General features: G+C 32.8%; 1 protein-coding gene across 3 annotated transcripts in view; it reads left to right on the top strand.

Annotated features, from left to right (window-relative positions):
• The window catches only part of LOC140450227 (luciferin 4-monooxygenase-like), a 95,319-nt gene that overhangs the window by 64,431 nt on the left and 14,773 nt on the right, over window positions 1-16,115 (top strand). For all 3 annotated transcript variants that reach the window (XM_072543733.1, XM_072543732.1, XM_072543734.1), the window contains one exon: window positions 9,599-9,895. In XM_072543733.1, the coding sequence (XP_072399834.1) occupies window positions 9,599-9,895 (297 nt within the window). The remainder of the gene's footprint in view (window positions 1-9,598; window positions 9,896-16,115) is intronic.

Below are 16,115 nucleotides of genomic sequence, written 5' to 3'. Positions count from 1 at the left end.
ATTGCAGCAAGTTTATCAGTACGTTCACTTTCCTGTCTAGTAGTCTGGTTATCAAAACGTATTACTTGCGAAATTTTTGTAAATACTTCCAGGGACATTGTTGCTCGAAATACACTACGACCTGTTTCTTCATTTCACAAACTTTTAGTTGATTCGCCATGGGACTTAAAAACTCCAGCTGACAACAAAAGACCAATGCATGCTTGAAAACCAATTTTATCTAAGTCTTTCCAGTTGGTTCCAAAAACACGCTGTCCTTCCATGTTGGTCATATTTATAATTTAGTTTGCAACTATGTCAGAAAATAGTGTCAAATGAATTTTTGATATCAAAAATTCGTGCACATGCGTACCTTGTAACTCCTGGAGCATTATTTATAACATTGGCTGTGGAAAAACTGCCGCGTTGATAAGGAGGATCGGGAGACCACTGAATATTACCGTCTTTTGAAGGAACTGTTAGAAGGTTCTACTAGATATTTTACGTACAATAGAACCGCAGAATCATCACTACTTTCTTCCTCACTCTCACTACTTGTATTATTTTCTGTTTCTGATATGCACTCATCACTCTCTGACATGTTCGCTAGCTTCGCTAAAATAAAATAATATTATTGTGTATCTAAGTCGCCAATCTCGGTTACAATTTGCCTAATTATTATAATTTGTTGTAAATATGTACCCATTTTTTCTTTTTCTGTTTTTAACTTGTTGAACTTATTCTGCTACTAATTGTATTGTATCAATGTTTTCGTATGTTTTCCCAGGATATCCAGCAAGCAAATTAATCTAAACGAATTTACATCCACCATTGACCTTCCCAGCGTTAATAATAGTATCAGGTTGGCTAATTTTAGTTCATGTAGATATTTTTGTCTTTTTAGCTAATTGTTACACTGCTGGGGGTAGCGGGTGGCACTCCTTTACGATCCCGGTAGAGGATAGGCTACTACAGGGCTTGGCGACCCTGCCCCATGCTAGCCCCTGACATCCCTCCATCTCATTCGAGGGAGTCGGGTCCTTATACCCTTTCCTGTCTTTCCCAATTCATCCTCACCTACATCCTTGTCAACTCGCCAACCCGCTCGGCAAGCGTGGCATTTTAATTGCCATTTTCCCTTCAATATATCCATGTATACATCGAGATTCAAAAATAAAGTACCCCAGGTGGGTAGAGTTTATAACTTCACTCCAATATGGACTGCCTCACGGATTCTAGGGGAGGCAGAAGATCGAAAATACATGACAATAATAAACAAATTAATTCTCAAAAATTTAAATTTGCTACATACAACATTAGAACCATGAGAACGAACGACCATCTAGAGGAATTAGAGCAGGAACTAGGGGCTATTAAATGGGATATTGTAAGCTTATGTGAAACGAGACTTCAAGGAGAGAAAAAGACCACCCTAAAATCTGGGCACACTTTATACCAATATAATTCAGAAGAGAACCACGGTCAAGGAGGAGTGGCTTTCATGGTCAACCGAAGAATAGAACACCAGATTGTAAAATACTCAGCAGTGTCAAAAAGAGTGATATATCTTGTATTAGAACTGAATAAACGATATAGCTTACAAATAATACACTGCTATGCTCCAACTTCCACTGCGGATGACGAGTCAATAGAACAACTCTACGAAGATATAACGCGAGCTAAAGCCTACATAGGAAACTTCGGTCTAGGCAACAGAAACACCAGAGGAGAGACATTAGCAAATTTCATAAGAACCGAAAAAATGTTTTGCCTGAACACGTTCTATAAAAAACAAATACAAAGAAAGTGGATATGGCGTAGCCCGAACGACCAGGTTAAGAATGAAATAGATTTTATCCTTTCCAGTGATAGATCAATATGTAAAAACATCGAGGTGCTGAACAAATTTAATACTGGCAGTGACCATAGACTAGTTCGTGCCGATATACATATTAACGTAAAGAGAGAAAGACGAAAACTATTAACAACAAACCCTTTACCGACGGCAGACATCCTAGCCAATAATAAAGAGAAATATCAAGAGGAATTAGCACGGAAACTAGTAGCAAATACCTTTGAGCACAAGAATATAGATGAACTAGCTGAGAAAATAACAAAAGACATACAAACAGTCACTAAGAAACTTTGTTGCAGAATAAGAAAACAAAAAGAAGCTAAACTAAAACCCGAGACTCTAGAACAGATAGAGAAAAGAAGAAGAACGAACAGAGATAACCCGGACTATAAAGCCATCAACAGAAGCGTTAAGAAAAATATTCGAAAAGACCTCAGAGCTTATAGAACAAACCAGATTCTTGAAACCATAGAGAACAATAAGAACATGAGAGTACTAAAAACATGTAAATCCGCTGGCAGGAATAAAATCATAAAGATAAAAGACGACCGTGGAACATTGTGCTCGCATAAGGAAGAGATCGTTAGAGAAATCCGAAAATTTTACGAGAAGCTGTATACTTCTACTATTCCGAACCCCGGTATACCAACAAAACATATCTTAAATGTGGGCTCAGAAGATCTCCCTGAAATAATAACATCAGAAATTAGAGCCGCCCTAAAACAAATGAAAAATGGGAAAACACCAGGAGAAGATAAAATTACTTCAGAGATGCTAAAAATGGGAGGCACTGCATTAGAAGAGGCAATGAGAGCATTACTGAATAAATGCCTATTGGAAGGACAAATACCAAAAGCATGGAAAAATGCGGAAGTCATTCTACTCCATAAAAAAGGAGACGCCGCAAATATAGAAAACTACCGACCAATAAGCTTGTTGTCACACCTTTACAAACTACTAAACCGAATAATAACAAATAGATTGACAGCTAAGCTAGATGCATACCAACCGGTGGAGCAAGCAGGCTTTCGTAAGGGTTTTAGCACTATCGATCACTTGCAAACAAACCGGACAGTTATTGAAAAAACAATAGAGTACAACATACCACTACATCTGGCATTTGTCGATTATCACAAAGCATTCGACAGTATCGAGAAATGGGCTTTTTTAACAGCATTGGACGACGCCAGAGTAGATTCAAGATATGCTGCCCTCCTTAAGAATATATACGATGATGCTACTTTTCACGTAAAAATAGATGATGATCTGGAAACTATGAAAATAGACCTTGGCAAAGGCTTGAGACAGGATGACACCATCTCACCCAAGTTATTTACTTTGGCATTAGAAAATGTCTTCAAAAAACTAAATTGGGTCGAAAAGGGATTAAAAATAGATGGAGTATATCTTAACCATTTGCGTTTCGCAGACGACATAGTACTAATAAGCACAGATATCCATGAACTAAAATCAATGCTACAAGATTTAAATCACAAATTGAATCAAATAGGATTAAAAATGAATCTCGACAAAACAAAGATATTAAGCAACAGCCTAGAAAACATCACGATAGATAACATCAATGTAGAAAAGGTAGAACAATATATATATCTAGGACATGCAATTAAAAACGAAAAGGAAAACCAAACCCTAGAAATTAAAAGAAGGACACAATTATCATGGGCTGCTTTTGGGAAGTTGAGCTTCATTTTAAAAGACAGAAAAATCCCAATACACTTAAAACGAAAAACCTATGACACTTGTATACTACCAGTTGCAACTTATGGATTGGAAACTATGGCAATAACAAGAAAAATGGCAGAACAATTAAGAGTAACTCAACGGGCCATGGAGAGGGCAATGTTAAATATAAGCCTCAGAGACAAAATTCCTAACACCGAAATACGTCGAAGAACTAAAGTAACCGACATCATGGAAAAAATAGCAACATTAAGATGGCAATGGGTAGCACATGTAGCAAGACAAGACACCAACAGATGGTCTCATAAAGTGACATTCTGGAGACCTCGAGAAACAAAAAGAAGCGTGGGAAGACCCAAAAAGAGATGGATAGACGATATAACAGCTGTAGCTGGAAAGCAGTGGGTGAGAATTGCAAAAGATAGGGAAGCGTGGAAACAATTGGAGGAGGCCTATGTCCAACAATGGATGAATGAAGGCTGAAGAAGAAGAAGTTACACTTCTGGTGTATATTTTATAATTATTTTTATTACCTTTGGTGATATCCAATCTGGACCCGATGCGTTTTTTAACATATTTTGTTTTAGTTTCACTTTGTTCTTATCTTCTTTTCCTTTTACCAAATTCACTTTTCCACACTACTTGTTTCAATAAATTTTGCAACTCCTCTATTATCTTCTTTATGGAACTGCTCTATCCTTGTTCGAATAAATAATTCTCCGAATGTTTATCGTTATTTTTTTCTCAGTGTATTCGCGGAGAGCTAAACTTTTGGATTTAAAATTTTCTCTTCAGGTACATCAGGGTTCGTGTTGGGGAAGTCTATTCACTAGAAAAACCGGTCAAGAGCTGAGTCACACAAGGGTCAGTACTTGAGCGTCTACTGTTTTGTGTCCACACCCGTGATCTTCCGCTCATTGTATCCAGTAAGGTTTCCATTTATACTGATGATACCAAACTATATGTGAATCTCATTATTAACCAACATGTTCTTCAACACGATTTTGACGCAATATTCAAATGATCTTCAGAACGGTTACTGCCTCTTCACATTTAAAAATTCGTTGTACCTACTGCATATCGGCAAAATATCCCATCACTACCGTACTTTGTTAATGGACATACCTTTCACAATGATCTAGAAGTGATAATTAATAGAGATTTAAATTAGTCCAATCACATAGTGTCGCTGTGTAAAGATGTAAATCCAAACTGTTTCTGATCCATAAATGTTTTACACGTATCTCTCTATTGGTAAACTTTACTTAATATACATCAGACCTATTCTTAAGTGTGCTGGGCTAGTTAAGGCCAGTGTATACAAGCTACAAGACTCGGCCGTGTACTACCTAATTATGAAGGTAGGCTTTTCAAAAAACATTCAGATAGACACCATATCTGTAACTACAGTAAATAGTTTTAAAACTAAACTTGATAGCACTATATTATATGTGTAGAATTGCAATGTGTTGTACAATTTTGTTTTGTATGCTAAATTGTAACTTTATAATTATTATTAGTTTTACACTGATCTTCTTTATTTTTGGGCATATTACGAGCTCGTTCCTCTACCCTTGTGTTTTTTTACAATAATAATAATAATAATATGACAAAATATTGGTAAACCCTAATGTATGTAAGTGTCTTTAAAGTACTCCAGTCCAGTATCACACGTACCATATACAGGGTGTTTAAAAAAAGGTAACACCGTCTCTAGAATAGTTAAAAAATTGAAAAAGGATTTTTAGTAACGTCACCCGTTTTTAAGATAAAGTGTGTTAAAAAAAATTTACGTATTTATTACGATTTTGCCAAAATTACTAGCAACATTGTAATGAAATTTTACACGAATATGTATATTCAATATAACTTTTTTAAGTATAGAATTATTAATCAAAATTTCAAAAGAACTTAAACTTTATACCATTTTACAGCAAAAAGTGTACAAAAACTAGAAGAAAATTAAAAGAAAGACTAAGAACATGAAATAAAATAAAATTAGGGTAAGTGTTTAAAATTTCCTCCGTTTTCACGAATAAACAAGTCTATTCTTTTTCATAAAGAATCAATTTAAACTAACGCTGAAATCTGTTTTCAAGTTCTTGACGTGAATTTACTTTTATAGCATAGACTTTTTCCTTTACATACAACCAAACTGTGTAGTCTAAACTATTAAAATCTCAATACCGAGGAGGCCAATGAATCAAAGCTTCCATACCTCTACCAATCCACCGATTGAGAAAATGGTTATTCAACCAATTACGACAACTTCTATTAATCGTGCATAAAAAATAAAGATCTTTGCTCATTTAGCGTTAAATTTTCTAATACCTCGAATAAGTGATTATTTAGAAAATTAAGGTTCATAGAATTATAAATGAGTGTTGGTAATGTGATACTTTTTTGATTCGTGGATTCTCATCACACCAGTAGTGTGCACTATGGAAGTTAAACATACATTGTCGTGTAAATTGTAAATGTGGACTCGTCCGTAAAAATAATGCATTTAAAAAAATTTGGATTAACCTGTCAGTAGACGCAGCTTGTCTAGGAGACCACTGGGAGTCAATAACGGTCAATTCTAAAGCCAATCGGAAGCTTTCGAGTTTCTCCGGCTCTGTACCTTCTTTTGATATAAGTACATTTATCGACTGTGTATCATTGCAGTGTTGATGCTCGAACTGTAAGTTTGTAATTTGTAAAAACGGTACAGTGGACCGTGTGCGTCTAGAGAAGTAATAGAATTTTGTGATTTGTAAGTAATTGTTAGTAATTAAGCAAAAAAGATTGTTAGCACTTTTTAAGGAAGTTTCGACGGGTGATGAGTATGATGATGAAAAGTAAGCGGAAAAAGAAGATCATGTAGAAGAAAACTTGGAGGGAAGCGATAAGGAACAGGAAAATGAGGAATTTGATGATGAGACAGATTTTGCCATTGGTCCATATTTTTTGGGCAAAGATTATAAAACAAAATGAGCTAAGCATATTGCCCCTAAGATTGTCAGAACTCGAGGTAAAAATGTTGTTCTGCAACTTCCGGGTTCAACACAATGTGTCAGACAGAAAACCGATATTTTAGATATCTGGAACAATATGTTTAATACTAATATGTTGCAAATAATTGTTGATGAGACCAATACAAAAATAGAAGCAGAAAGCAGAAGTTCAGTCGCGATCGAGATATATACCCAATAAGCATTGATGAAATTTGTGTCTTTTTAGGTTTCTTATATCTTGCAGGTGTAAGAAAGGCAAGTCACCTTAATACAATAGACTTGTGAAAAACAGGCGGCACTAGTATTGAGTTTTTCCGACTGACAATGAACATTACGAGATTCAGAAATTTACTAAGGTACATGCAAACTGATGATATCAATACAAGGCATGATAGAGTTAGTTTGGATAAATTAGCGCCAGTAAGAGATCTTATTACCAAGTTGAAAGAAAATGGGAAAAAATGTTTTTCTCATTCGCAATACGTAACCGTGGATGAAAAATTGAAGGCTTTTAGAGGACGGTGCTCATTCCGCCATTACATACCAAGCAAACCCAATAGATACGGTATAAAAATATTTGCACTGTTTGACGCGAAATTACTTTATACCAGTAACATGGAAGTATACGTTGCGTTGGCAAAAACGAAGTGGGTGGTCCATACTATCTAGACACTAGTACCAAGGCAGTGGCGAAACGGGCCTGTCAACATCTTTACGGATCTAAGAGAAATGTTACCACCGACAATTGGTACACCAGCGTTGATCTTGATATAAGCTTGAAGAAAATGGTTTAACTTTCTTGGGAACAATAAAAGTAAATAGAAGAGAAATTCCTGCATATTTCTCTAACAATCTAGGATGACCTATTGGCTCTAGTACATTTGGGTTTGGTTCAAGAGGAACACTAGTGTCATATAAACCAAAAAGAACAACAAAAACGTTCTGTTTTATTTCACTATGCACCATGAGAACGTTGTTGATCCTGTAACTGGAAAAGCGGAAATCATGTTAGCAAAACAGCATATAAAGCTATGTTGATACCGTAGGTAAATTATGCGCACAATATGATGTGGCACGTTGTAGTGTAGTAGAAGATCGCCTATGGTTGTTTTGTATAGTCTTTTAAATGTTACAGCAATAAATTCCTTTGTTATCTATAATTGTAACATTCCAAATTCCACAGACGAGAAGTTTTAATAAATTTGGCATTTAGCTTTATGTACAACCACCAGAAGAATTGAAGCCAAAATGTCTATATACCCAAGACAATAAGGATTAGACCAATGAAGATCTGTCATTTGGATAAAGATGTCATGCTAGTTCAAAGAACTCCGGGAGCAATTGGGAGGTGTGTTGACTGTGGATGGAAAAGAATCAAAAAACGAAATATTTTTGTTCGATTTGTAAAAAGTATCTTTGTTTGGAACATGTAATTCCAATTTGCAATGACTGTAACAGTATTCCGGCTTAATTTTATTATGTTTTTTGCCATATCTTAGTCTTACCGAAATAATGTTTTACTTTTGTTTAAGATAGTTCTTGAAGACTAATATGTTATGTTCTAATTTTAAATTAATTGTAATATGTTTAGTAAAAAATAGAATAAATCAAAATATTACAAAAACTGGACTATTTTTTGTGCTACGTAAATAAACAGTTTAAATAAACAAAATATGTTAATAATAATAAATAATGTTAAAAAAATTACAAATTATTTTCTTGAAATTTAAACAAAATACATCCAGAGGACTATTTTTTTGACCGGTGTAGCAGATTGTATGCAACTACTGATACACAAAATTCAACTGCATCTACTGAAAGGCTATCCTTTTGCAATGCTTTACAAAAGTCCACTCTAATAAATAGATCATATAACAAAAGCTCATATGTAGCTGCTGCTCTTTTAGTATACTCCAAGTGCTTGAAGAAGATGTATTTGTTTGTCTTGCCATATTCATTACGCCAACTGTTGGATCTTGTTCCAGTAAATTTAAAATAATATTTTTTTTAGTAATTGCTCTTGTTGTTCTTGATCTACCAGAACGCATTTTGTTTAGTTTTACATTTCTAGTTTCTAGACAACGTTGTTCAACGGCTCGAAATATTTTTTTCTTGTTAAGTTTCTTCTAGGAAACTTTTCTGCATCACACGTAAAAGCTGCACTAGAGTTTCCTCAACACTCGCTTAAGGTTAATAAAAAGTTGGTGTACTTGAGATTTAACTACATTTTGATTAACAATATCTATTTTTACAAATAACAAGGTTTAAAAAATCTAATTATTAAAAATGAAAAGACAGTTAAGATTTGATTTCACATACAGTGCGTCTGTGTATCCGCTTAGCCTGTCTGTGTACAGCCGTCTCTGAAGAGCCCTATTAGGGCAAAATACGTATAAGCGTATACACAGATGCACTGTACGTGAAATCAAATCTTAACTGTCTGTTTCTTTTTATTACGATATACCGATGTACTGTACGAGTACTAGAAACCAATTCGCTAAGAATTTTTGCTTAGTTGAGGAGATATGTTGTGTAATGCATTTTTTTTAATCTAATTATTGTTGACTTATCGTCATAACATCAATAAATGTCAGTTTTTCATTGCCAACGTAAAGAAAATCGAGATATACCTATTAGAACTTTGTCATTACGTTATACCAGTATCAGTAATAACTTCATACTGTTTAAATCAAAATATTCTGAAAATTGTACAGAGTATCGAGTTCTACCAGGAGTACCTTTTTGGTGTAAAATTATATGATGTAAACTTGGAATTTTAAATAATATTTCTACCCTTATTTAAATGTTAGATAATAGGTAATAGTTGGCAGGAACCTTATAACTAGCGCCTTCTATGAGAGTCAGATATAAAAACAAATTCAGGGGATGCTACAATGTTGCCAGTAGTTTAGGCAAAATCGTAAAAAATGTGTAACTTTTTTTTTTCAACACCCTTAATCAACTTTTCACATACTATGGTAGATTTTATTTGATTTGCCCATTTCTGACAACAGCAATGTGGTAAGTAAACATAAGAATACAATTGACGAACACCTTTTCTTTATAGGTGACTACTGTATTTGGCGCTCCATCGCTAGCTGCAGCTCTATTAAAAGTTGGTCGCCCCGAAGGTTTGGATACCAGCAATTTATGGAGTTTTATCGTTGGTGGTGGATATATTCCAAAACCACTACTTCTAGAGCTCCGTGATCTACTTCCAGGAACTTTTGTGTTTAATGCATACGGACAGACGGAAGTCAGTGGAGTATTGACGACTTTCAAGACTTCAAATGTTAAAGAGACGTTGTATTTACATTCTAAACCAACATCTGTTGGATTGATTATACCAGGATTAAAAGCAAAGGTGAGTTTTTTGGGACAAAGCGTTTCACTTTCTTTTTAATATTTTTAAAATTTTTTATAGGTTTGTTATAAAGAATCTTTTTTTTTTCTTAAAGATGTTTTTTAAACATTTTAATTATTTCCCTTTTTCTATTCTCCAATACAGATTCTCCAATTTTTAAGTGAAAATATTTTTAAAGAAACAATTAAAAAAACACAAAACTCATTATTTTACGCAAAACTTAAAAACTTGTCTATTTAGAGATTTGACGTCAACATACAGCTTTTTCAGAAAAACGAAGATACGAAAAAAAAAAGAGATACTTATGGTTAGACTTAGGCAAATATGCAAATAAAAAAGTATGAAATATGCGCATAAATATGCAGTATTTTTTGCAAAAATATGCAGTATTTTATGCAAAATATGCATATTTATCTAGAAAATATGCATGTAATAAAAATATTTAGAATTTTTTTTTATTTACAAAAATACAATATTATAAATACATAACATATACAATTATTTTAACATATAAATATTAGTTTGAATTGTGGCAACAATAGATTATCAAACGATGTTCAAAATTTTCTAATAAAAACTTATGGCTTCTATCTGAATACATAAATTTGTAAATAGAAAAACTTCTTTCGACATCAACTGATGTAACTGGAGCATTTTTCAAATTTACTATAATAGATGGTTCTAAATTAAGTGGTTCGGAAAATGTCCCAGCTAGTACTTGAACCACTTCAGAAAGAACCTGGTAAGCACTATTTTTTTCCATGGTTACTTTAAATTTTAAAAAAATTTCCTTTCCAATAGTCCCTTTAACGTTTTGACATAATGACTCAAATTCTTTTATTAAAATTGTACTCTCTAACAATGATAATTTGAAGGATTCTAATTAAGTTATCGTTTTCTGGACAAAACTAATTTGATTTTATGAATGACAGTTGCTGTTCTTCTTCTTCTTCTTGAGTGCCGCTCCTATCAGAGATTGGATATCATTAGGGTGATTCTAATTTTATTTACTGCTGTTTTGAATAATTCGTTAGTGGTACAGCCAACCACTCTCTTAAATTTCTCATCCAGGACATTCTTCTACGGCCTGGATTTCTGCGTCCTTGGATTTTTTCTTTCTTTCCAACAGTTGCTGTTGGAGGATGTTATTTTGAAAAGTTTGCTTAGCTTCCAATAAAGATTGGCAACTATCATCCGTTAAAAGGTTAATTATTTTTTTTTAAATCAACAAAATGATCAGCATAGAAATTATCTGCTTCCAACCATGTTCCCCAACGTGTTAAAATGGGTTGCAGTGGCAGTGGAATAGCAGGAAGCATATCTCTGTATTATTGTATTCTTAAAGGTGATTTCAGGAATACCTTTTTGACGCTCGCTATTAAACTGTTAACTAGTGGAAATTTTTTTCTTACTTCCTTCGCAACTCTGTTTATTCCATGCGCTAAACAAGTGACATATATTAAGTTTGGATAAAATATTTTTAAATTTTGTTCTGCTTTTACCATATATTATATGGTGCGACATCAGATAAAATAAGCAATAATTTATCATTAGGCACAGCAGAAGGAAGAAAAAAGTTTGCTAATGCTTCTTGTAGAAACCGTGATATTGTTAGAGCGTTAATTTTTTCCATTTGCTTACAGGAAATTAAATACAATTTTGGAAAGGTTTCATCGCTAAGTACACCAATCAATAAATGCACAATGTATCTTCCTGACGAGTCAGTGGTCTCGTCCACGCATGTGTAAAAGTAATTATTACCTATTTCGGTTTTTATGTTGTGGATAACTGAGGAGTATAACAAATTGACATTATTTCTCTTTAGAGTTCGTTCACTGGGAATGTTTTGTTTGAACTAAAGTTTTCATTAGATAATTTTAAAAGCGGTATATTAGAAGATACTAATGCACTACACAAGTCTTCGCTAAAAGTTTCTTGTTCGGTTTGTTTTTTGGAGCTTGACTGAAAGCACTTGGACACTAAAGGTCGATATTTTTCACCGGATGTGGTTTTTAGTTTTTTAGCTAAATATTTCGCGGTTCTGACATGCTGATCTATTTGAATTTTTTTTTCAGATGAAATCTAAAAAAGAATATAAATATTCTATAGTTGTACCCATTTTTAAAATATAAGATTATAGAAATAAACTAAAAATGAACCGTTTTCGCATAATAATTAAAATATTCATATTAAATCAAATAAAAATCGGTGTAGTAATCTTGAAAATGTCAAGAAATGACTGTGCAAGAAGGAAGAACCCCCAAATATTTACAAGAGGCTCTTGGTCTTTTCTGTTTACATCTAAAGAAAAAATACTGTGAGCATAAATTAAAAGCACTTAATTAATTAAGTCCAATATATGGTATGTTTGTTTTTAGCAAAATTAAAGCAAACTATGCTTTTGTTAGAAAAAAAATGTTAGCGACCTTTCAGTAGACTATTGAATGATTTTAATTTTAAATAGGTATCCTATTTTTTATCGCAAGGAGTTTAAAAAATGCTTGAAAAAAGAAAAAATACATCGATTTATTGCGAACTAACTAGCCTTGTGTCGGTACTTTTCTTAAACATAATCTCCAATTTTAAAATCTTGGTTTGTACCACCATGTAAATTTTTAAAATAAAATAAAAAATAATACGTATGTACTTACGGATTTGCCACAACATGAGCAATAAACATTATCTATATCCATAGGTAAGGTTTTATCCAAGTTGAAACATTGCTTATTTTCGGCAATTTCAAAGCACAATAATTATTCATAATTAGAAATACACGTTGTTTACACCTCAAATTTTACAACAAAAGTGAAACCAAGTGAAACTGACCTTTGACGGTTTGATAAAAATTTTTTACCTAGAGACATAAACTGGCAAACACAAACCCTTAATTCCAAGACAAAACGTGACAAAACTATAAGCCGCTGTCTTTTATTAGTTACTATAACAAGTATTTGAATATCAAGTGATTATAAAACAAAATTAAATATTGGCATTTTCAAGCTATCTGTAAGTGTGAATATCAAAAGATATAGTTAACACCAAATTTTCAAATTATATCCACTTTATGCTCACTTTTATAAAAATATGCAAAATTTGACATTTTTGCATTTTTTATGCATTATATGCAATATATGTAATTTGCATATTTGCCTAAGTCTACTTTTGGTTAATAAAAATCGGATAATAAACACACAAAAATTTATTGCAAAAAGAACAAGAAAATCGCTGTTATCAAATATAGTTAAAAACTTTTTAATTATTTGTTAAAATGTGTTTAAATGTAACTAAACTTACTGTCCTATTGTGTTTTAATTGTGTGCAAAAGATGGACTAGATCGGTTAAATAGTTTTTTCCGTCGACCGTCCATTTATGATCAATTTTAACACCCTCAAAATCATTGATTAATGACCCCTATTAATGAATGATTTTCTATTAATGAACGATTTTATTATAGGCAACACAACATACATTGATTGCATAAATTAATTTAACCACATTTAACGCTCTGTGATTGGCAGTTACCTGTGGTGTAGGCAACCACATACTTATTTATATTCCCACTAAAAAATTATTTAAAATGAAGTAGCCGCTGTAAGTACTGTCTGTCATTGTATGTCATTATTTATCGTTAAGTAAATAAAAATTTAAACTAAGATATTTTTATTTCTGAAAAGTACGGTAGACGGAAAAGTTTTGTAACGAACTCGTGAATTAAAATGGCGATTAACAATCTCGAACATTAACGCACTCACTTCGCTCGCGCGTTAATATATCTCAATTGTTAATCGCCCTTATTAATACACTTGTTGGTTAAATAACTATTTTTTAATTTAATTTGTTTAAAAGATTTTTTAAAAATAAGCAAGTCTATCATTTAGTCAAATCATTTGACTAAATGGATCTCAATAATCCCGGACTTATTTTCTTTTTTAAGACGTATACTCATAACCTATGTAAAAAAAGTTTAAAAAATGGCATTTATGTACACAAAATGATTTAATGTAAACATTTAAAGTAACTCAGTAGAATTTAGTTTAAATTAAATGGCTAAAACATATTTGAAAAGCTGGTTAAAAAACACAACTTTTAAAAACAAAAAAATTTCTAGGGCCCTTGGAGCGAAGATAGTCCCTTTTTTTAAATTACTCTTACGTTTATTAACAACATTAAGGGCTAACATTAACTAATATTTTATAAGAAAAGTCAAAGTTTTTACAAAAGTTTTAACAAACAAAATTATTAAAAATTGTTTAACATGAGTGTTATAAACAAAGGGTACTTGCGTTCCGACTAGAGTAAAAGCGGTAACCGACTGAACTTGCCATCCGCACTCTTCAAAAAATCCAACAGTTTCAAAATAGAGCGCTCGGAAAAAATGATTAGTCTCGAGTTATGCTGGACCAAAGTTGCTATTTCTTTTTAAACTGGGACACAATAATAACATTTATCTTATTTTTATTGCAAAATTATCAAAAACAAAGTAACTAATAACATTAATAAATTGTTATTTATAAACAAATTTTTCATATACTCTGATTAAATTTGAGCACATCAATTTTTTAGCAGTAAAAAAATTATTTTGAGAATAAAAAAGCGTATATACACTCATGGACAAAAGTATCGCATATTTTGGAATTTTCTAATTTTTATTTTTTTTAAATAAATTCTGGCCAATCAAGTCGTTTATTGTAAAATAGAGTTTATTTTAACAATGTTTAATAAACAATTTTTAGTTTTTATGCGGAGAAAATTGCAAAATAAATAAATGCTTGATATTGGTAAATAAAGTTATTTTACTTTAAACTTAAATGCTAATTTAAATGGCTTAAACAAGTCTTTTTAACTAAACGAAGTGCATGATCAGTAACGAGTATTCTCCCCTCTAGCTCTTATTACTGCTTGCATCCTTCTCGGTATGCTTGCAAGTAAATTTTGGACATATCCTTGGGAAATTGCATTATATTTATCCTGTGCAGCAAGCCGAAGCTGCTCTATCGTATTTGGAATAAGATTTCTTTGTCATATGCGGCATTTTAGGTGATCCCACATATGTGCTCTATTGGATTTAAATCAGGGCTAAGCGGTGGCGAATCCAATCTTCGAGTTTGAACCTTATCAAGATAATTACTCACTATGGCAGCGGCATGTCGTCGAGCATTATCGTGCAGTAACATAACTTTTTCATATTCAATGTTACCAACATATGGCAAAATATGATCTTGCAGGATGTTTTAAACGTAAGAGTCACAAGTCATCCATTCAATCACTTCCACAAGTGCGGTGCGTACCTCCCAACTAATACCTTTCCAAAGAATTATGCCTCCATCTCCAAAACTAACAGTCTGTGCGAGATTGCAGCTGGCGAAACGTTCTCCATCTCTTGGTAGACGTGGTTTTGACTATTTAGCTTCCATAATAGGATTCTGGTCTCATCAGTGAGAAGAACATTTTTCCAGTTGTCGATATTCCACTGAATATGTGTTCTTTCAAATTCTAAACGACGAGCTTTATGATTTTGGAGAAGACGTGGAACTTTGGCGGGGCGTCTGGTCTTTAAGTTTGCTTCTTTTAATCTTCGTCTAACTGTTTCTGAACTTACATTAACTTGGCTAACATTCATTAGCTCATTTCTGAGGTGCATCAATGTCAATGAACGATTTAGTGTAAAAATAAGAACCAAAAAACGGTCATCAAGTGCGGCTGTGCAACTAGGGCGTCCTTGTGCAGGCATTCGTACGAAATTTCCTGTTTCGCAGTACTTTTTTAAAGTATTTGAGACTAGATTGACTTCTCCTGAGACGTCGTGCGATATCTTTTTGTGCATATCCTTCCTAGTACAAAATTACCATCTGTGCTACTTGGGCTTCATCGGAGTATCGAATTGGTGGCATATTTGTTTTCACCTTAGTTATTTCAAAACAATATTTAATTAAACTCAATAAATTAAACTAAAAAAAACTGAGGTTTTTTATGATAAAATGTACGAATGACCCTAAACGCTAAATAAACGTCAAAATAAAGACCAAAATATTTCAAACCAGTTGACTACATCAGCCTACTGTATAAGTGCCATCAGGAATGTAAAATTGTTTTGAAATATAGTGACTACAAAAAAAAATTGGAAAATTCCAAAATATTCGATATTTTTGTCCATGAGTGCATAATATTATATTGTGAGAAGTTATAATTTCTTAAATATCTTATCTTCTTCTTTATGTG

This window comes from Diabrotica undecimpunctata, chromosome 9 (assembly GCF_040954645.1).
Source record: "Diabrotica undecimpunctata isolate CICGRU chromosome 9, icDiaUnde3, whole genome shotgun sequence".
Taxonomy (NCBI): domain Eukaryota; kingdom Metazoa; phylum Arthropoda; class Insecta; order Coleoptera; family Chrysomelidae; genus Diabrotica; species Diabrotica undecimpunctata.
The sequence above is the reverse complement of the archived record's forward strand: the minus strand, read 5'-3'. Positions and strand labels throughout refer to the sequence as shown.